The 19,625-nt window shown below is 41.9% G+C and overlaps 2 protein-coding genes across 4 annotated transcripts in view; one reads left to right on the top strand and one right to left on the bottom strand.

Annotated features, from left to right (window-relative positions):
• Positions 1-1,938, bottom strand: part of nup85 (nucleoporin 85) — a 50,268-nt gene extending 48,330 nt beyond the window's left edge. For all 3 annotated transcript variants that reach the window (XM_060904339.1, XM_060904340.1, XM_060904341.1), the window contains exon 1: positions 1,778-1,938. In XM_060904339.1, coding sequence (XP_060760322.1) covers positions 1,778-1,810 — 33 coding nt within the window. In that variant the 5' untranslated portion in view covers positions 1,811-1,938. The remainder of the gene's footprint in view (positions 1-1,777) is intronic.
• A 4,091-nt stretch (positions 1,939-6,029) lies between these two features.
• The window catches only part of LOC132870619 (small ubiquitin-related modifier 2), a 31,656-nt gene continuing 18,060 nt past the window's right edge, over positions 6,030-19,625 (top strand). Inside the window, exons 1-2 of the mRNA XM_060904338.1 lie at positions 6,030-6,138; positions 14,171-14,302. Of these exons, the coding sequence (XP_060760321.1) occupies positions 6,118-6,138; positions 14,171-14,302 (153 nt within the window). The 5' untranslated portion in view covers positions 6,030-6,117. The remainder of the gene's footprint in view (positions 6,139-14,170; positions 14,303-19,625) is intronic.

Genomic DNA, 19,625 nt, shown 5'->3' with positions numbered 1-19,625 from the left:
CAAAGGGTAAAGAGGGTAGGCTATCATAGATTCTATTCGGAAGAGATCAACACAATTCTAGACTCCCAGAAGAGGAAGAGCTAGCACTAGAGAGTTCACCGGCGTTTTCATGCGCCATTTCCATTGAGTAGAACCAGAGTAGAACAGCCAGTGAACCGCAGCGTGTTCTCCCGCTGACGTCACAACATGGCCGCGAGCCACGGACCCAGTTTTCTTGCGCTGTGCAATTAAAAGTTGGATATTCGCGTAACAACAGCTTCTTTTCACGTAATTATAACAGAAATCTAACATGTTTGCCATGTTGTATAGTTTAAGAAATTGCATAGAGTCATGTTCGGCCCAATCCCAATTCTAATTTCTACCCCTACCCCTCCGCCTTCCCCTTGGCCCTTCCCCTTGAAACTGAGCTACAAGGGATAGGGCTTGAAATTCAACCCTTACGTATTGGGATAGCCCTTCAACGATCGCATACGTCATCGCGTACCTCCGTCAGCGTTTACGTTAGCAAAACGCGACGCGTCATTGGCTGCGACCAGCCGCTACAGTCAGAGCCAGAGGCAGAAATCTCTGCTGGCAGGGTGTGATTTGTTAACTAACACCACTGAATGGGATATCTCTGGCGCTTCGTGCACCACATCCGACAGAATGAGGTGTCAGAACACTCATGTAAACAATAAAAGCGAGAATAACAGAACAAAACGTACGCAGTAAAGCAACCGAAAACAATACTCACTCCCAAAGCTTTTTAGCAGCAGCCTGGATTTCAGAAATCGCTGCTCATTCTCAGCTCGAAAGCGAATCAAGCGGCGTGTTTCCTCTGGATAACAACTTAAAACACATAAATAATGGAGAAAATACATTTATGACAATCTTTCGCCGCGGGAACCGCCATCTTTCTGAAATCCGCATGAAATCTCGCTGAAATCCGCATGGCATTGTGGGAAATCACTCAAACCCCTTCGTTCGGAGTCTGCTCCAGGAAAATCTCCGTTTGGAGGGGTACAGAAGCCCTACGCCTTCCCCTACCCCTCCGCGTTAACTGGGATTGGGATACCCCTACCCCTTCACGTGAACGCGCAAAATGGAGGGGAAGGGCCAAGGGGTTGGTCCAAGGGGTGAAATGGGATTCGGCCTTCGTGTCATCAGCCCTTTAAGTCTGGCTCCTCTCGAGGTTTCTTCCTCATGTCGTCTGAGGGAGTTTTTCCTTGCCACCGTCGCCATAGGCTTGCTCATTGGGGATAGATTAGGGATAAAATTAGCTCATGTTTTAAGTCGCTCAAATTCTGTAAAGCTGCTTTGCGACAATGTTTATTGTTAAAAGCGCTGTACAAATAAACTTGACTTGTTCCACCACCATGTCTCCTTCCCAATGACCACCCGAGCACCTTCCCTGCTGCCTCTCTTACTAATATAGCAGTTTATATATTAGTGCCTAAAGCAGTACACAGTATCGCGTGTGTAAACAGTGTAAGACATAACAGTAATATAAAATCACTGTGACAATACACAACCCACACAATGCATATACAATGGACATTATGTAATGTTTCATTTATAATTACTTTATTCTACTCTATGTAATGCAACAGCAATATATCAAACTTATTGTATCACAAAAGCAAACAAAATATAAAGAAAGCTAATATTAACGCCGTTATAACAGAAGTAATATACATTTACAATTAGTTACAATTCATTTATTATTATTATGGATTAACACTATCACTATCTGATCCGGATCATGGAGCGGTTTTTAGTTTATTTTAGCTCTGTTTACCGTGGTTGTCGGTTCCACATCTAATTCCTCCATTTACAAAAGAAACAAAATCCACAAAAAAATCCGAAAAAGTTATAAATTAATAGTTTTGAACAGCATTAGCCAGCTAACTCCACACCACAAGCTTCCAGATTTTAGCGCCGCGTTTAGGCTGCTCACTGTTAGGACCCCGGAAGTGACGCAGTAAGACGGACTCTCAGAACGCCTGAGTGAAAATAAAAAATAAAAAATAAATACCCAAAGCATCGTGAGAGAAATGAAAGCTGGGGTTTATTTTCAGGATTAGAGCCTGTCTGTTTGGCGAATTCAGTATATGTGGATTTTCAGCACTTGGTGATGGATGACAGTTTCATCACAGATGTGTTTAAAGGACATGAAACATAAATGCACGCTATATCAGTTTCTTTCCATTAAAAATATGAAATAATTGCATCAACAAATACAAAATTATCTATTAAATTCAGCAAACTCGTTATATTCGTGATGATTATATGGCATTTCTGCTCGAGCTCCGATATGCATATTTTACAACCGGAAGAGCCGCTGTCACGTGATCATACGTCACAAAAACTTTCGGGTACAGCACTAGCGGGTAGATGAATATGGAGAAGTGTGAATCGTGATGATGACGAATGCGATAAAATAGTTTTTGTGTCTTGGATGGCAAGAAAACTGTTTCGTTTTTAGAGTGTTTAACGTACATTGGACATCATGGTGTATTGTGCTGCTTATGGTTGCAATAATTCCAATGAGAAATGCCCTGGAGTAAGTTTTTTTGCATTCCCCAAGGACCCGAAGCTGAGGAAAGTGTGGGCTCACTACTGTCGTAGGAAAAACTTTGTACCTAATGTTTCCCACAAACTGTGTTCGGACCATTTCACTGAAGATTCTTTCAACATTAATACTCAGTTACTGAGCGATATTAATTGCCAAGCCAAATTTAAGAGGCTACTTAAAGATGGAGCCGTTCCCAACGTCCCAATTCAGGAACAAGATGCTGAACAAGACGGCGGAGTGAAACCAGAAGTGCTACGGCCACCACGAGGTGCATTCGCTAAGCGACTGAAAGCCGAGGTACGGATTAGTATTATAATTTTGGGTGTATCAATTATTCTCATCTCATTATCTCAAGCCGCTTTATCCTTCTACAGGGTCGCAGGCAAGCTGGAGCCTATCCCAGCTGACTACGGGTGAAAGGCGGGGTACACCCTGGACAAGTCGCCAGGTCATCACAGGGCGGACACATAGACACAGACAACCATTCACACTCACATTCACACCTACGGTCAATTTAGAGTCACCAGTTAACCTAACCTGCATGTCTTTGGACTGTGGGGGAAACCGGAGCACCCGGAGGAAACCCACGCGGACACGGGGAGAACATGCAAACTCCACACAGAAAGGCCCTCGCCGGCCCCGGGGCTCGAACCCAGGACCTTCTTGCTGTGAGGCGACAGCGCTAACCACTACACCACCGTGCCGCCCTGTATCAATTATTGATTATCATAATTCTGACTCATTTACTCTTATATCTCTTCCCCCCCCCCAATCTGTCCCTCTGAGTTACATGTTGATCCTGGGATTGAGATGCTGGCCTCTTCTGCCCCTCGGACCTGCTTGATCCATCCTGGTGTCCTGTGTCTGGTCGGACTTTTATCGCACCGCTCCTGTGAAGGACGGCCCCATGAGGACAGTTGAGGGTTATACCTGTTAAATTGTTAATATTATAGTCAGGCTGTCTGTTGTTGCCCAAATGAGGATGGGTTCCCTTTTGAGTCTGGTTCCTCTCAAGGTTTCTTCCTCATGTTGTCTGAGGGAGTTTTTCCTTGCCACCGTCGCCACAGGCTTGCTCATTGGGGATAGATTAGGGATAAAATTAGCTCATGTTTTAAGTCGTTCAAATTCTGTAAAGCTGCTTTGCGACAATGTTTATTGTTAAAAGCGCTATACAAATAAACTTGATTTGATTTGATATCTGTTTGTTTACGTACCGAATCGAAGAGTTGTAGTGTGTTAGGCCTACATAGATCTATGATGAACTTTCAATGTATGATACAAAAATAATACTTCTTTCAACACATCATTAGCCTTTGAGCAGAATTGTTTTTAACTTACCAGGAAGTGTTATCCAGCCGACCGCTTTCAGTTTCATGAGGACTGAATGAACTCTCACTCTCAGAATCATCTGACCCATCAGAGTAAAGACAAGATCCATGTTCATGTGAATTTCCAGTTATCGGTTCGAATTGATAGGGTCTAACTTCACATCTCTGTGAAACATCGGGAATGTCACTGTCGATGGTGTCCATTTCGGTAACCTGTTTACATTAGATTCCCAAGCCCTGGCTCCTTGAAAAGTTTTTGTGACGTCACGGGTCACGTGACCGCTTAGCTAATTAAAGGTCCCATGGCATGAAATTTTCACTTTCTGAGGTTTTTTAACGTTAAAATGAGTTCCTCTGACCTTCTTAAGTCACCCCAGTGGCTAGAAATTTCATAATGTGTAAACCAAACTATGCCCAACATTTGAGAATGGCGCGTCAAAACGGCGCGTTGATAAGCTCTTCCCTTTACTACGTCAGCAAGGGAGATGATCCCCACGCCCCCCCTCTGGATTCCCACCCACTGTATGGATTGCCCCGCCCAGTTGTAGTGAGGAGACCATAGAGGACACAACAACATGGCATCACCTAAGCGAGCGAAACATGGAAATTGTGCTGTACATGGATGTGACAACACAGAAAAGGGTCTGTTTTTACTGCCGACGGCAGAGCCCCTGAAGATGCAGTGGCTTAATTTTATTTACTTCAATAATACGCCGTCGAGTCTACCCAAGACGGTGTATGTTTGTCGGAAGCATTTTCCTGATGAATGTTTCCACAACTTGGGACAGTACAGGGCAGGTTTTGCACATCAACTGTCACTGAAGCCTGGGTCCGTACCAAGCATCCCTGCTGCATCAGCAACAAACACCGAACAAGTAAGTGTATAACTGGTCGTTTTGCCGTGTTTTAAAATCGGTGCGTTAGCCTAACAATGGCTACATTAGCTGTGCAGCTAACTGCTTCCTGCAGTTAGCCAGGTAATCTGCGCTACAAAACTAAAGCGCATGCAGCATGCTCTGTTAAACTGAGTTTAGTCTGGAAATTGACTGTAACTTATGAGCTTATGTTTGACTATTGCTCCGCAATGCATGTCTTCTGTTGGATAAGCGATATGTTGCTGTAGTTGCTGCTTCTATCCTCTTTGGTTATGGAGTGCGTGTTCAAGCCTAGGGTATTATACGTTCGTAAACTACCACTCCGAACACTCTCACTCTCTGTTCTCTGTGTCACGTTGAGTTTACGAAAGGAGTCCGAGGGAGAACGGGGTTTTGTCTTAGCAGCGTGGCTACAGGCGCTGATAGCAGCGAGTATGTGTGCGCGCGCAGCTTGGTCAAGCCCCTCCCCCCATGGCCCGCCCCCACCCTCTACCCTTCCCCGCCTCCTGCTTCTCATTAGCAAAACGACGCGCTGAAATGGGGCTTTCTCCCAGGAGACTATATTTACGTGCCGAGGGTTCATTTCGAGAAAGGCTGCGGATATAACATCCGGAAGCCTCCACGAGCCCGTTTAAAGCATCAACAAACCACCATGCCATGGGACCTTTAACGAATCATTGTTTTACGCTGATGTATAAAAAAGTTGAATAATGTGATGATTTTCACATTTTTGACGCCCTGCAGTGATTTAGATGGCATTTCTTATGTCCTTTATACATAATTATACCCAGAAAAAAATCCATGTCCTTTAAGTCCCACACAGAAGCGAGTTTAAACTTCATTCATGATATCGGGGTTAATTTAAACCGATCATATCACAACGTTTATATGTTTTTAAAGGAAATCCGTGCTGATGAGATAAGATCCCTGAACAAAGATGGCGTCCGGCACTCGCACAGACCCAGTCTCTGTTGTCATGGTTACCGGTCAAAATGGCCCCCTTTTTCACCACGTTAACGACTATTTAAATAGTAAAACTGATCATTTTTGCGCCTTTAATGTATTTTTCTGGACATGTTTGTATATTCAGTCCGCAACTGGCGGAGAGGAAACACCGTACATTTCAGGCGCGCGCGTGCACGTTCACAAGCACAGCGCCGACTCGTGCGCCCGCGCGTGACGTCACACCGATTCCTGCGCGCCCTGCGGCTCTCGGCCAATCAGCGCCGCTCGCTGAGCACGAGCGCCGGACTCGTGGCCGCGCACGTCGCGGCCGGTTTTTCAAGGCGGGAGCGCGGACGTGCGCGTCCCCGCGAAGTCTTTTGTGTGGTGGCGTAAGGGCAGCGCAAATACATTAACCATGGCAGACGAGAAACCCAAGGTGAGTGTTTATTAATAAATAATAATAATAAAAAAAATTTAATGTCGTGTTCGGATCGTTTTTAATGTAGGAAAACGTGAGCATAAAAATAATCCGGGAAGAAGATGGCTAGCTGTTCCCGGAGAGAGAATATTCCGCTTAGTGGATAAACACCGCAACTGCTGCTTCACAAACACCGGAAGAGCCGTGCACGCGCTTTGGCTAAGGCGGGTAGCCGCCATAATCACACAGCTAGCGAGTTAGCTCGGCTAATCTGCCGAAACGCTTGTTTTTAAGCGAATAAGGCTGTTCATGAGCGATTAATTTAATAAAGTTTGTGTTCAGAACACGTATATTCGTGCTGGTGGTCATGAAATGGCCACAGTGACACATTTAAAGCTGTAAAAATGAAAATTGGGCACTTTTTCCTGTCAGCACTTTGATTGTTTTAGCATCATTAGCATAAAGTAGATGTTTGTTTGCTAGCAAATATTACAGATGATTATCACCATCAAATATGGTCATAATGTTTAAAAGTATTACCATATTTCACCTTTTTCATTTTGATTTCTTTTTTTTCCAAGACTTTCCTTCTGTTTGTGTCTCAAATAGCTAATGAGCTAGCTGCAGCTAATTCTCTCTTCAAAGCAGTTAATACTGTACTCACTGTGCTGAGGCTGACAGGGCTTTGTTTTTGTTTTATTTTACACAATGGAAATAAATAAGACTAATATCACACTAGTAGTTAGTTATATTTCTATTCAGTTCATAACAGCAGTGTACATATGATCAGGGTGCGATTTGTCAAAAAACCAGAAGGGGGGATGTTTTTTTTTTTAAATCATGAAACGTCACAAAATTAAGGTAACAATAGGCTAACAGCTCAATAACATCCGATGATATCAAATGAATAACACTAAATGAAAACGAACACTAAACCAGAGATAGTAAATTCATCTTCCTATCTCTCTGACTAAATACACGAACACTAACACACGACAAAGTTCGCATTGCTTGTCGCGTTGCTGTGATGTTTCTCTCCCTCCGGATTAAATGGACAGTGACTCGAAAATCACTGAAATACATGAATACTAAATGAACAGTTTGCTCTGATGGCGCAGTTCACATTGTGCGCAGCTTTCCGATTTAAACTGTTTTTTTCTCATCCTTATACTTCCTGTTTCATGGACTGTAACGGATTTGCTTATTTAGTAATTTTAATACAGAATTTACTTTGAAATTATAATCAGACACTCCAACGCCCCCCCCAAAGAAAAAAAAATCGGCCGTGAAAAAGGCAGCATCCGCCAAAAGGCACGCTGTTTGCATCCCTGCAGATACATTGATACATTGTAGAAAATAACAATATCTTTGCGTTCTATAAGAACGCAAAGATATTGTTATTTTCTACAATGTATCTATTTGCTGGGGACGTTCATGAACATCAAAGCTGCCACTTCGGGTCATTTTGAAAGTGAGTGCAATGTAGACCATAGAAAACTGTGTCACAACATGCCTGTCATGTCAACTTTTTTTTTGGTTTGTTTGTTTTATTGACGGGTTGTCCCCGAGGATTTTTTTTCAGCAGAGATAAAAACCAGAGGGGGGGATGATCCCCACCCCCCCCCAGCAAATCGCACCCAGCATATGATAAATATCAAAGGATGGTGGTAATGATCATAAATCAAAATGAGCGGGTATTTATTTGCCACTTGAATAAAATGTTTATTATTGCTGCTAACTCAGAATAATTATATATACATGACGATATAAACTTCATATCTTTGCGCCACTGTGTAATGTTCTTTATATTATACGGACACACACACCAGGGCTGTGAAAAATCCGCGGAATTCCGCTAATTTGGCCGCCAAAAATATAATTTTAGTAAATCATCTAATTTTGCAATAAAAAATTGGGGGGGGGGGGGGGGGGGGGTTGTTGTCTACCGACCGCTAGTAGTCTCGTACAGCAAGTGTCACCGAGCCGGCGAGTCTGGGAAAGAGCCTACCGCAAATTGTTCTTTCTGTAACGACATCGTAATTTTTTTGGTATCTTTTTTCTTTTGCGACAATGACAGACCAGTTTACGGCATTTGTGCCATGCTTACAAACCACGGCGCGAATCTTGTGTTCTTTTCGTTTTACCATTGTGCTCTTTAAACACGCTTTCGATATCAACGGCTTTTGAAAAGGAGAATTTCGCGGTATGTCCGCGTCACAGAGGGACATCGTTCAGAGGGAGGACGATGAGACCGACGATGTCAAAAACATTGACAAGGAAAACGGCATCAAAAATCCATGGAATTGGCGATGGCTGGAGTTTAAAGCCGGTAGTGAATATCTCCATGAGCACATACAGAAGATAAAAGAACCAGGGAAAGCTTACTGCATCTTGTGCCATCAGGATGTGAAGTACGGTTCTGGTGGAAGAACACGTTTGGTTGACCATGTTAAAGGAAAAAAACATGCGGAATTGGTGAAATTGAAGCTGTCGAACTATAGATTACCAGGTAGACCATCTTGTTCACATTTATTATTTATGTAGTTTTAACTTATTGTTCATAATGTTCATTGTTATCATGAATACGTAATGAAAGAGAGACCAAAAGAGCAAGGAAAAGCCATATAGAAAGAAAAGAGTAGGCTTTCTAAGCTGAAGAAACTGCTAACAAAGAAAAGGAAATAAATATAAATATTGACTTGTAAATAGTTGTATATAGTTTTTGACTAGAATCTGTCTAACATGAACAAGAAAGACATTTTGGTATTGAATCAGTTCAAAAACAAGAACATTAGTGACTATTATTTAATAGTCAGTCTAGAATTTCCCCCCTGGAAGAGACATTATGGTACCCAATGAACTGATACGAATCGACACAAGAATATAAGTGAATTTACAATATGAGGTATGTTATTGATATATTTTCATTCTTCAAGTGAACCCTTACCAGTTAAAAGGTAAATCAGTTCATATTGTTCATATTTCAACATAATAATAACAGTTCAAATTAAATGGCATGGTTGAGAAAATATTTGCTTTCAGGAGATGCTTCAAATCTATCAATATACACAAAATCTGTTCAGCTTCTGGGGGGATGTGCCCCCCAGACCCCCTGCTAAAATTGTTTCCTCGGATTTTGTCATCTCTATTTCACAGTCCTGACACACACACACAGCAAATTAATCAAAAGAATTTTGAACTGGTTCACCATTTTGACAACGCGCATCTAATCAGCAGGAAAACACTGGGAGTGATGTCATCAGAGTGAAATATCAGGAATATTTCACTATACATCCAGGACACTTTTTCAATGGAATCAAAACATGTTCGATTCCCTTCTAGCAGGTTTCATTCATTTGGTTTGATAGAACGCAATATTATTAGCATATCGCTTATCCTACGTGTGTTACGTCACTCTACGCAATGGAGAATGAGCGTTGAATATGGTTTACGATATTGCATGGTTGTCAAGACAACATGACATGACACGTCGGAGACGTAAAACTTCTGCGCTAGCAAGCGACTGGGACAGTTTTTGTAAATAAACAAACATGGCGGCCAGGTTTGCTTCGTTAAACACGGAAGGTTTTGAGAGAATTTTGAAAGAGAAAGACGCGTTGAACACCCGAAAGGAATGTGTATGGATAATAATAATACTGGCTGGATTTTTTCGTGGTCTATCAGATGTATTCCATTCAGCTACTCGTCTTTGACTCGTTTAGTATCATGCTAGCTGAATGGAATATATCTGATAGACCATGAAAAAAGGCCAGCCAATGTTATTTAAATGTGTCACTCAGATCCGCAAGGGATTTCATCTGAAAAGTGAGTTTTTCAACATAAGATAAACTTCATATCTTCAAGCCAATGTGTGACTTTTCTTTTTATTATATCGACACATTCACAAACAAAAAGTCCCCACATGTATCAAAATTAATCGATTTCCTCTCAAGTGACATATAGAGGACTACCGCGTGACGTCACCGTACCGCGAGATTGTGTTAGGGCGCCATATTGGAAGACCAAGTACATGCGTACATACATACTCACAATATAAAACAAAGTACGAGCGAGAGTAAAGTGACACGATGGCTGATAATTCTGGTTATGTGAGTACATTACCAGCTGCAGAAAGGGCACGGTATGTGGAGAAACTGGCTGTGATTGATGGGTTTGACCCATATGATAAGACTCGGGGCAAGGGAGAATGGATTTTTTTATTTCATAATTTATTTTTAATTTATTACTTATGTTTTTATTTATATATATATTTGAATTATTTGGACATGTGGAAAAACTATATTTAAAATCCAAAGAGGGATGGAGGGAGGAAAATTAAAACAAAAGAAAGAAATGAAATATATAACATAAATGTGATAAAATTAAGGATGTTTTTATTCAGTAAACATTTAAAAAAATGTTCTACAACACTCTAGTCTAGTGACTTACCAGTAACAAAATGGTCTGAACATATTCTGTATTGTTGTAGATTTGAAGTATTCAGATCAGCTCTGCATAAAGCAGCTAAATCCTCTCTCTGTCTCCCGGCAGAAAGCTCCTTGGTTTGCTCCCCTTGTGTCTCAATCACAGCTGGTATTCTGTAGAAAGACTTCTTTTCACCTTTCCCATCAGCTTTGTTAGAACCCTAACACAGCACAAAAGTTTACCATTGTAGGTTTTTGATGAACCAAGTGCCTCGTGGGTTCACATACCGCGCGCTGCCGTTATTTCCCCCAAATCACGAGTTTGTTGGTCTTCCAATATGGCGCAGGGTTTGTTTACTTCCGGTTTCGGGTGACGTCAGTGAAAGGGGTCTATAGAGGTTTATGTCATGGTTTTGGGTCTCCGTGTCCCGGATGGAGCTCGGATGAAAAATACCAGTGATGTATTTCACAGTAAAACACTCATGTCTGTATAATAAATGTGTATATATAGGGCAAAGGGTTATTAGGCCCTGTGGGGGGGTATTGGGCCCTATTGAGGTATTTCACCTGACGTCACAGGGTCACGTGACGCCCCGGTGTCCGCCATTTTGAACGTCAAGCTACATACTAACGCTGCAGACAGAGAGGGAGAACCAGCTTGAAAAAAAAAAACGTGTTACAGACACCTAGAATAGATTAATTTGTCAGTAAGCACTCTATAAATAACCATGGTGTTTGCTTGTTGTGCTGTGGGCTGCCACAACAGACAGGGACAGCGTGCAGGACGTTCCTTTTACCGGTTTCTAGTGATGGGAATTTCGGCTGTTTTTCGGGAGTTGGCTCTTTTGGCTCTTCTTACTATAAGGAGCCGGCTCTTTCGGCTCCCAAACGGCTCCTGAGATTTTATTTTTGATTTAATTGCTGCAATTAACTAGTTAATTAATTACATTATTATTTATATTTTATCAATAGGATGTTTTCCATTTTATTTTTTAGTTTTTGTAGCCATTGTAAAGCTTTGTAAAGTATAGCAGTGTAACAATGTTCTAGCTATAGAAATAAAACTTACCAATTAATAAATTATTTTCTCACAAACATAATGCAAAACTGTGTTACATTACCAATATAAAATACACAGCTGATTTTCCCCTCCTCAGGTGCCTCGCAGACTCCTCTCCCCTGCGCTCCACAGCTTTAAGCATTACACCAATTTTCGTATTTTCGCAGCTGGGAATGACATCAACCCCCCCAACCAAAAAAAGTAGGCGTACACCATGCTACTTTTTTTCCTCTGAATGGTAATAGACAACACAAAGACGCAATCGGATAGCAAGTTTTTTTGTGAAAGTCTCTTTCTCTGAGGCACCTAAGGACAAAAAACTAATTCGGCTCCCCAACTCGGCTCCCACCGAAGAGCCGGCTCCCGTCGTTCACTTCAAAGAGCCGGCTCTTTGAACCGGATCGTTCGTGACCGACACATCACTACCGGTTTCCTACTGACCCAGACAAGAGGGCCAAATGGATTGCAGCTGTGAAGAGACAGGATTGGGAGCCAACAGAGTACTCCAGACTTTGCAGTGATCATTTCATTTCAGGTTAGTTTATCAGTTAACGCAATTTTGATAAAATATATAGCAAAAAGTAAATGGGTCAGTGTTTGTTAACCCATCTGAGCAGTGAAACAAGGCAGTGTTAATTTGTCTAGGGTTGCATGTAGCAGACATCAGACATAAAACACAATAACAGAGGCTAGAAAGAAACGGGACGCAGAAATAAATAAACAGGGCTCCATACCAAGGCTGGGTACAGTGTTTGTGATAAAAGACAGATCCAATTTAACACGAATCACAGCTTACTTTCTTGTTAAAATGTGCAAAGGTCTCCACCATCTCATACCGCCTTGCACTGAAGGATTTAAGCGTGACGTCCAAAATGGCTGCGTCACGTGACTTGGTCACGTGGGTGAAATACCTCAATTGGGAGGGTTATTAGGCCCTGTGGGGTATTATGGGGGTATTAGGCCCCACTACATTGAAAATATATGGAATTTATCCCCAGTATGTCAGACATTATTGCAGATTACTTGGGAGTCAATGGGAATGCGTGATAACGGCACCCAGTAAAAGGATATAGAAATTGAAAGTTGGACTCTTCTGTTGGGGGTTTATTGCCCCAAACCTGTGGGGAATCAGTGCAACTGTTTAAAAAGTTGACGTGCTGTAAAACTGTTGCACTTTTATCATTGGATTTGATGCCAGCTAATTTGTAATTGTGTTTGATCTATTATACTGCTATTAAAGTTAGATTCTTTATACCATATAATTTTAAAGAAAAGCAAAAAAGGGTGGGGCCTAATCCCCCCTCTCCCCACCCGTCCTAGTGGTTTTAACAATAGACATTGTCACAAAGCAGATTTACAGGAAACCAGATGTAGCTTTAGATCCTTAATGAACAAGCCAGAGGTGACGGTGGTGAGGGGGGAAAAAAAAAACCCTGAGATGACATGAGGAAGAACCTGAGAGAGGAACCAGACTCAAAATGGAAAACCCATCTTCTTTTTGGTGACACCAGCTCGTGGGATGACAAATGATTCCAGTATCAAGTCATACAGGAAGTAAAAAGGGTTCTAAATGGATTTCAAATCCCAAAGCTGAAGTTTTTGATTGACTTAGATTGTGCAGATGTTTTCATTGTAAAAGACAAAGTATAAATCAGAATTCATAACACAAAAACTATTCGTGCAATCTGGAGTTTTAGGTAGATGTTACTTTTTTTTTTTTTTGGTCAGTAAACATGGCCAAGACCCGCCCACATTCACAGGAAAAGTCAGTCTGGCTGACATTGCAATGGACAGCCCACGGCCCTTTCCCACAACCTTGTGAGGTTCATTATATGGCACTAAACAATACTTTACAATTTAATACAAACATCCAGTTTTGCTCAGAAAATCAGGATGTTCAAAAGTCTGTACATCCGTCAGAAGCTTGTGTGTCTGAGTACACACAGAAGTGTGGGTGGTATGATTCTGAATCTTGTAGACAGAAGTTGAGGTGGAGTAAAGACTAACCTCCTGTGAGTTAGTAATCATGTTCGTTTGAGTCTCAGACGTGGGATTGAGCATCTTTTTTTTTTTTAAAGATATTTTTTGGGCTTTTTTTTCACCTTTATTGGATAGGACAGTGTAGAGACAGGAAATGAGTGGGAGAGAGAGAGAGACGGAGAGGGATCGGGAAATGACCTCGGGTCGGAATCGAACCCGGGTCCCCGGATTTATGGTATGGCACCTTATCCACCTGAGCCACGACGCCCCCAGGGATTGAGCATCTTGAAGGTGAATGTGATTCGCTGTTTGCACCAAGGAGAGTAAAATAAACTTTTGACCATGACACAGTTAACAGGTTGCAGTGAGATATGGTCTGTGGGTTGAAGTGATTCACAGCATCACGTCTTTAAAGGTTATTAGAGAGGGTTTTGTGTTTTTTTAAAGCATGTGGTTGGTTGGAGTGCAGTGTCAATCAAATGGCATCTTCCTGTGAAAGCGGGGGGGGGGGCTAGAGTCTAGAACCAAAGACTGTTCGTTGTAGCTCCAGTCAAGAGACACTGATTACATTTTCGTGTGTGTGTAGGAGGGAGTGAAAACTGAGAACAATGACCATATTAACCTGAAGGTGGCGGGACAGGACGGCTCAGTGGTGCAGTTTAAGATTAAGAGGCACACGCCGCTCAGCAAACTCATGAAGGCTTACTGCGAGAGACAGGTGAGTGACCACACACGCACACCTCTTTCTGTTTAAATAGACAGAATAAATGCATTAGCGTTGATGTTTCCAGGATGCAGTGTTGTTTCCATCACATGATGGCGCGATACGGTTGTACAATAATTGTATTTTAATCACGATAACGGTTCCTGACTTCCAAAACGACTGAACCAAAAATCAAATCTGATACACTGTAAGATTAGCTCAAGTTAAATAATTCCCTAATATTACATCCTGGTTTTTAGTTAGAGTTGCACAAAACATAAACTCATCAGCCAGCAGCTACGATGAAACCTAATTAGATCAGAAACGGCTAGTTTAGAGCGAAGGAACAGTGCAGTGTTTATTTCATCCTGGTCATGTGGTTGGATGAGCTGTAGTTTTCTCACGTCTCAGTCCCGTAATAAACATTCAGACAGTAAAACTAGTTCTTACTGATGGACAGGAGGATGTATCATATGCTGATGTGTGTAGATGAGCAAGCAGAAAAGTGCTCGGGCTCGACCTTACAACATGATCTAATTAGGGATGTTAACCGATGACCGTTTGACCGATGGTTGACCGAATCAACGTCAACCGGTAAATTTTTTTTTTGGTTGTCGGTTAAAAAAAAAAAAATCAATCGTTTTGGAGCGGAGAACCTGGAATTCTGTGTTGTAAACGCTTGGGGCGTGCCATGCGGTGTAAGGACGACAGCTGACAAATCAGAAACACCCATTCAGTCATGTCCCACCCTCCCGCCCCGATTTATTTATTTTTTTTTTTTTTAGGGGGGGCGTTGGAGTGTCTGAATAATTTCATCAGAGTAAATTCTGTATTAAAATTACTAAATAAGCAAATGCCGTTACAGTCCGTGAAACATAGGAAGTATGAGAAGAAAACGTGTGCAGAATTTACTCTGGCGGCACGGTGGTGTAGTGGTTAGCGCTGTCGCCTCACAGCAAGAAGGTCCGGGTTCGAGCCCCATGGCCGGCGAAGGCCTTTCTGTGTGGAGTTTGCATGTTCTCCCTGTGTCCGCGTGGGTTTCCTCCGGGTGCTCCGGTTTCCCCCACAGTCCAAAGACATGCAGGTTAGGTTAACTGGTGACTCTAAATTGAGCGTAGGTGTGAATGTGAGTGTGAATGGTTGTCTGTGTCTATGTGTCAGCCCTGTGATGACCTGGCGACTTGTCCAGGGTGTACCCCGCCTTTCGCCCGTAGTCAGCTGGGATAGGCTCCAGCTTGCCTGTGACCCTGTAGAACAGGATAAAACGGCTACAGATAATGAGATATGAGAATTTACTCTGATGAAATTATTCAGACACTCCAACGTCCCCCCCCCCCCCCCCCCCCAAAAAAAAAAATCGGATCTGCACGATTCAGCCGTGAAAAAGGCGGCATCCGCCAAAAGGCGCGCCGTTTGCATCCCTGTTTAAACTTATAGGTTAACCGACTTTAACCGGCTAATGAGGCTTGGTGGTCGGTCAAGATTTTTTTTAGTTTTCGCCATCCCTAGATCTAATGTCCATACAGGGCGCTTTTTCAATGGAATAAAAACGTGTTTCATTCATTTGGTTTGTCAGCATGCAATATTGTTAGCATATCGCTTATCCTACGTGTATTACATCACTCCACCCAATGGAGAATGAGTGTTGAATATGGTTTACGATATTGCACAGTTGTCAAGACAACATGACATCACACGTCGGAGACGTAAAACTTCCATTCCAACGAGTGACTTTGTAAACAAACATGGCCGCCAGGTTTGCTTCGTTAAATACGGAAGATTTTGAAAGAGAAAGACGTGTCGAACACCTGAAAGGAATGTATTATTATTATTATTATAATATTGTCTGGCTTTTTTTCGCGGTCTATCAGATATATTCCATTCAGCTACTCATCTTCAACTTGTTCATTCAGTATCATGCTAGCTGAATGGAATATATCTGATAGACCGTGAAAAAAAGCCAGACAATATTATTTAAAAATGGATATCAGGATAAACAAGCTCACTGTATAGTTTTTGGAGATATTCTGGACATCACAGGATCTTTTTATAGCATTTTTTTGTGTGCTTTTTTTTGTAAATTATAACGAGACCGTCGATGACGGCGCAGCTCACTCCGTCCAGCCCCGTCTAATCCAGAAGGAACGATCTAAAGTGGGCCACCCTTGCGCAATAAATGTTGCAAGCTATATACAGAAGCGATATCCACCCTAGGAATACCGACCTATTTGCCAGAAAGAATCAAAATCGGTGAATAATTGAGGAAGAAGAAGCGATTTGTGTGGAAACTGCTCATCAGGGATTGATCAATTAGTTCATATCTTCATTATTAATTGCAATTATGCAAATTTGGGTCGAAGCTACAGTATAGAGAGCGTGCACGTGACGTCACGTGATATTTGTTTATCTGCCATCTTGGACGGCATGGCCGCGCATAGAACTTGGACAAACCCGTTCTAATTATCAAGTGTGTGGGAGTAGATCTTTCGAGAATGGTTATATCTTGTTCAGTATTTGGTTGTACTAATAGACAGGGCCAAAAGGAGGGCCTGTCATTTTATAGATTCCCCGCAGACGAGGAGAGACGCTGTTTTTAGTCACTGCACACTTTATTGGACCATTGGGGTCTTTTCAAAATATTAGTTAGAACTTGCTGTATAATTGTAGTATACTGCACCACCTATCACCAAGTTGTGATCAAAAAAATAAACGGCGCACCTTTTGGCGGATGCCGCCTTTTTCACGGCTAAATCGTGCAGATCCGATTTTTTTTTTTTTGGGGGGGGGGCGTTGGAGTGTCTGAATAATTTCATCAAAGTAAATTCTGTATTAAAATTACTAAATGAGCAAATGCCGTTACAGTCCATGAAACAGGAAGTATGAGAAGAAAACAGTAAATCAGAAAGCTGCGCACATTTGCGCAGCTTCCGCGCAAACGTGCGCAGCTTTCTGATTTACTGTTTTTCAGACAAAAACATACATATTTACAACCCTGTCATTATCTGGAACTGAGTTTAAATTTCGAACATTCTTACGATAAAACGTCCTGCATAGTCTCTTTATGATAAACGTCTTAATGCCACTTACCCGTGAGGTTATCAACTAGACATTCTTCTTCGGGACCTTCCAGAGGTATAGTTGGGATACGCATCCCGCAGCAAAATATTTATAAGCTTTGAGGGCTTTGCCAGTGTAACACGATTCACAATTAACAAGAAAATTGCAAATGTCGTGGTCGGCCAGATCGGGCAAATCGCCGGCACCGCAGTTCCGAATTTCCCTGAACAAGGATTGCGGCAAGTTGTACGGATCTGCAATCCCCAACCTGGAACACTTTTCCACGTGACGCTGCCTCACGTCACCTTCAAGATGCTGAACAAACTTAGACAAGTTATCGCGCGACGTAGATGGGGTATTTTCCGAATTTTCTTGGGGATTACTCCCTGGATCCATTACGCTCGCGCAAGGTAAACAATCCTGAAGTTGTCCAATATGCCGGAGTAAACACGGACGGGTCACGTGACTGGAATAAAAATCGGTGAAGAATTGAGGAAGAAGAAGCAATTTGTGTGGAAACTGCTCATCAGGGATTGATCAATTAGTCCATATCTTCATTATTAATTGCAGTTATACAAATTTGGGTCGAAGCTACAGTATATGCACCCCAGGTAGACCTACCTTCCTGCCAAAAAGAATGAAAATCAGTGAAGCATTGAGAGAAAAGAAGCGATTTTCATGACATTGGACAGACAGATGACGGACAACACATGGCATAAACTCATCACCTGTCGGCCGGATGAGCTACTAAATATTAAAACTAATTGATAGCAGCTTATGCTAAAATGAAAAAAAGTCAATTTTTCCTCTTTTTTGAGGATTAAAAATATATTAATTTTGTCAAAAAAAAGCTTCTTTAATGTATCGTGATATGGGATGCTATTTCAGCTGTGAGCTAGCGCCAGTTGGAATGCGTTACTTCTAAACGCACACATCAAATAAAACTGGAGAGGGAAAAAACGCTGCTAGCCACCTTGTCAATATATAGTTGTCATATTAGCCACAGTTTTGTTTGTTTTTTATTAATAGAATGCTTCGAGTGAAGTATAAAGTGTAACTAGTGTATGACGCTCCGATTCCTACAGACGCAAATAAAAGAAACACTACACCGTCCAATCTGAAGCGTGGCCAAACAACGTTTTTTGAAGTCTTTCCAACCTGCGACTTTATTGATTTCAAGAACATCCAATAAATCTCCGAGAGCTGAGAGGAACCAGGCGCCTGTCCCAAAGCTGGAGCGTGCTCTCGGAGTACAAGAAACCATAAACTATGTTCTAACATGCGTCACGGTTTTCACCCCGAGTGCCCGATGGATGGTAGTGGTGATTACATCGAGGCAAAAGTCGACAAGCTCGTACTTGTGTAAGATGATGCTCGATGGTGGGTTGTTTTTTTTTTTTTGGGTCAGGCTACAGCTCCTGATCTTATAAATGAATCGTGCCGTTGTGAGGATGGACAGAGCGTTTGAAAGATGACTCTGCGTGCTTGTTGTCTAGCCAGAGAGAAATCGACCCAGGCTGTGGATCTGGAACAAAAACAAATGTGTATGTGTGTAATTTAATAAGAGCGAACCTATTTGGGAACATTCCTCCTTTATATAAACAACCTTGAATGATGAACAGAAGAACGAGAAGGAATGTGCAACATGTTTTATGGTGCGTTTGAATGAAAGTCGAAAATCTGAGCTTTGGACAGAAGTTGAAAACGCCACAGTGTGCCACTGGATAAAGTCAAAAGAATGCCGTTGCTAGGCAACCAGAAAATACGGACCCTGGGGCTTACGGTTTAGCTAGCGAACGCGTAATAAAATGGATGCTTGATTGATTTCTAAATTAACTCATCGGTCTGACACTCGTTAACAGTCAAACCAGTGCAGCTTAGCATCTGATTGATCAGCAGTTAATTGGTTGACGCTTGATATTTGCATAAATTTAATACATTTATTAGCTCATCCGGCCGACAGGCGATGAGTTTACGCCATCATGCGTTGTCCGTCCGCCATCGTCCACATTTTCACAAAAATCACTTTTTCTCTCTCGATTCTTCACCGATTTTTATTCTTTTTCTATTCGATTTTTATTCTTATTCTATTCTTCTACACAAATTTGCATAATCACAATTAATAATGAAGATATGGAGTAATTAATCAATCCCTAACGAGCAGTTTCCACACATATTGCTGCTTCTTCCTCAATTCTTCACCGATTTTGATTCTTTCTAGCATGAAGGTAGGGGAACCTAGGGTGCATATAACTTCTACCCAGATTCACTTAATGACAAT

This window comes from Neoarius graeffei, chromosome 22, assembly GCF_027579695.1.
Source record: "Neoarius graeffei isolate fNeoGra1 chromosome 22, fNeoGra1.pri, whole genome shotgun sequence".
NCBI lineage: Eukaryota > Metazoa > Chordata > Actinopteri > Siluriformes > Ariidae > Neoarius > Neoarius graeffei.
Note: the sequence above shows the minus strand (reverse complement) of the source record. Positions and strands in the feature narration are given on the sequence as shown.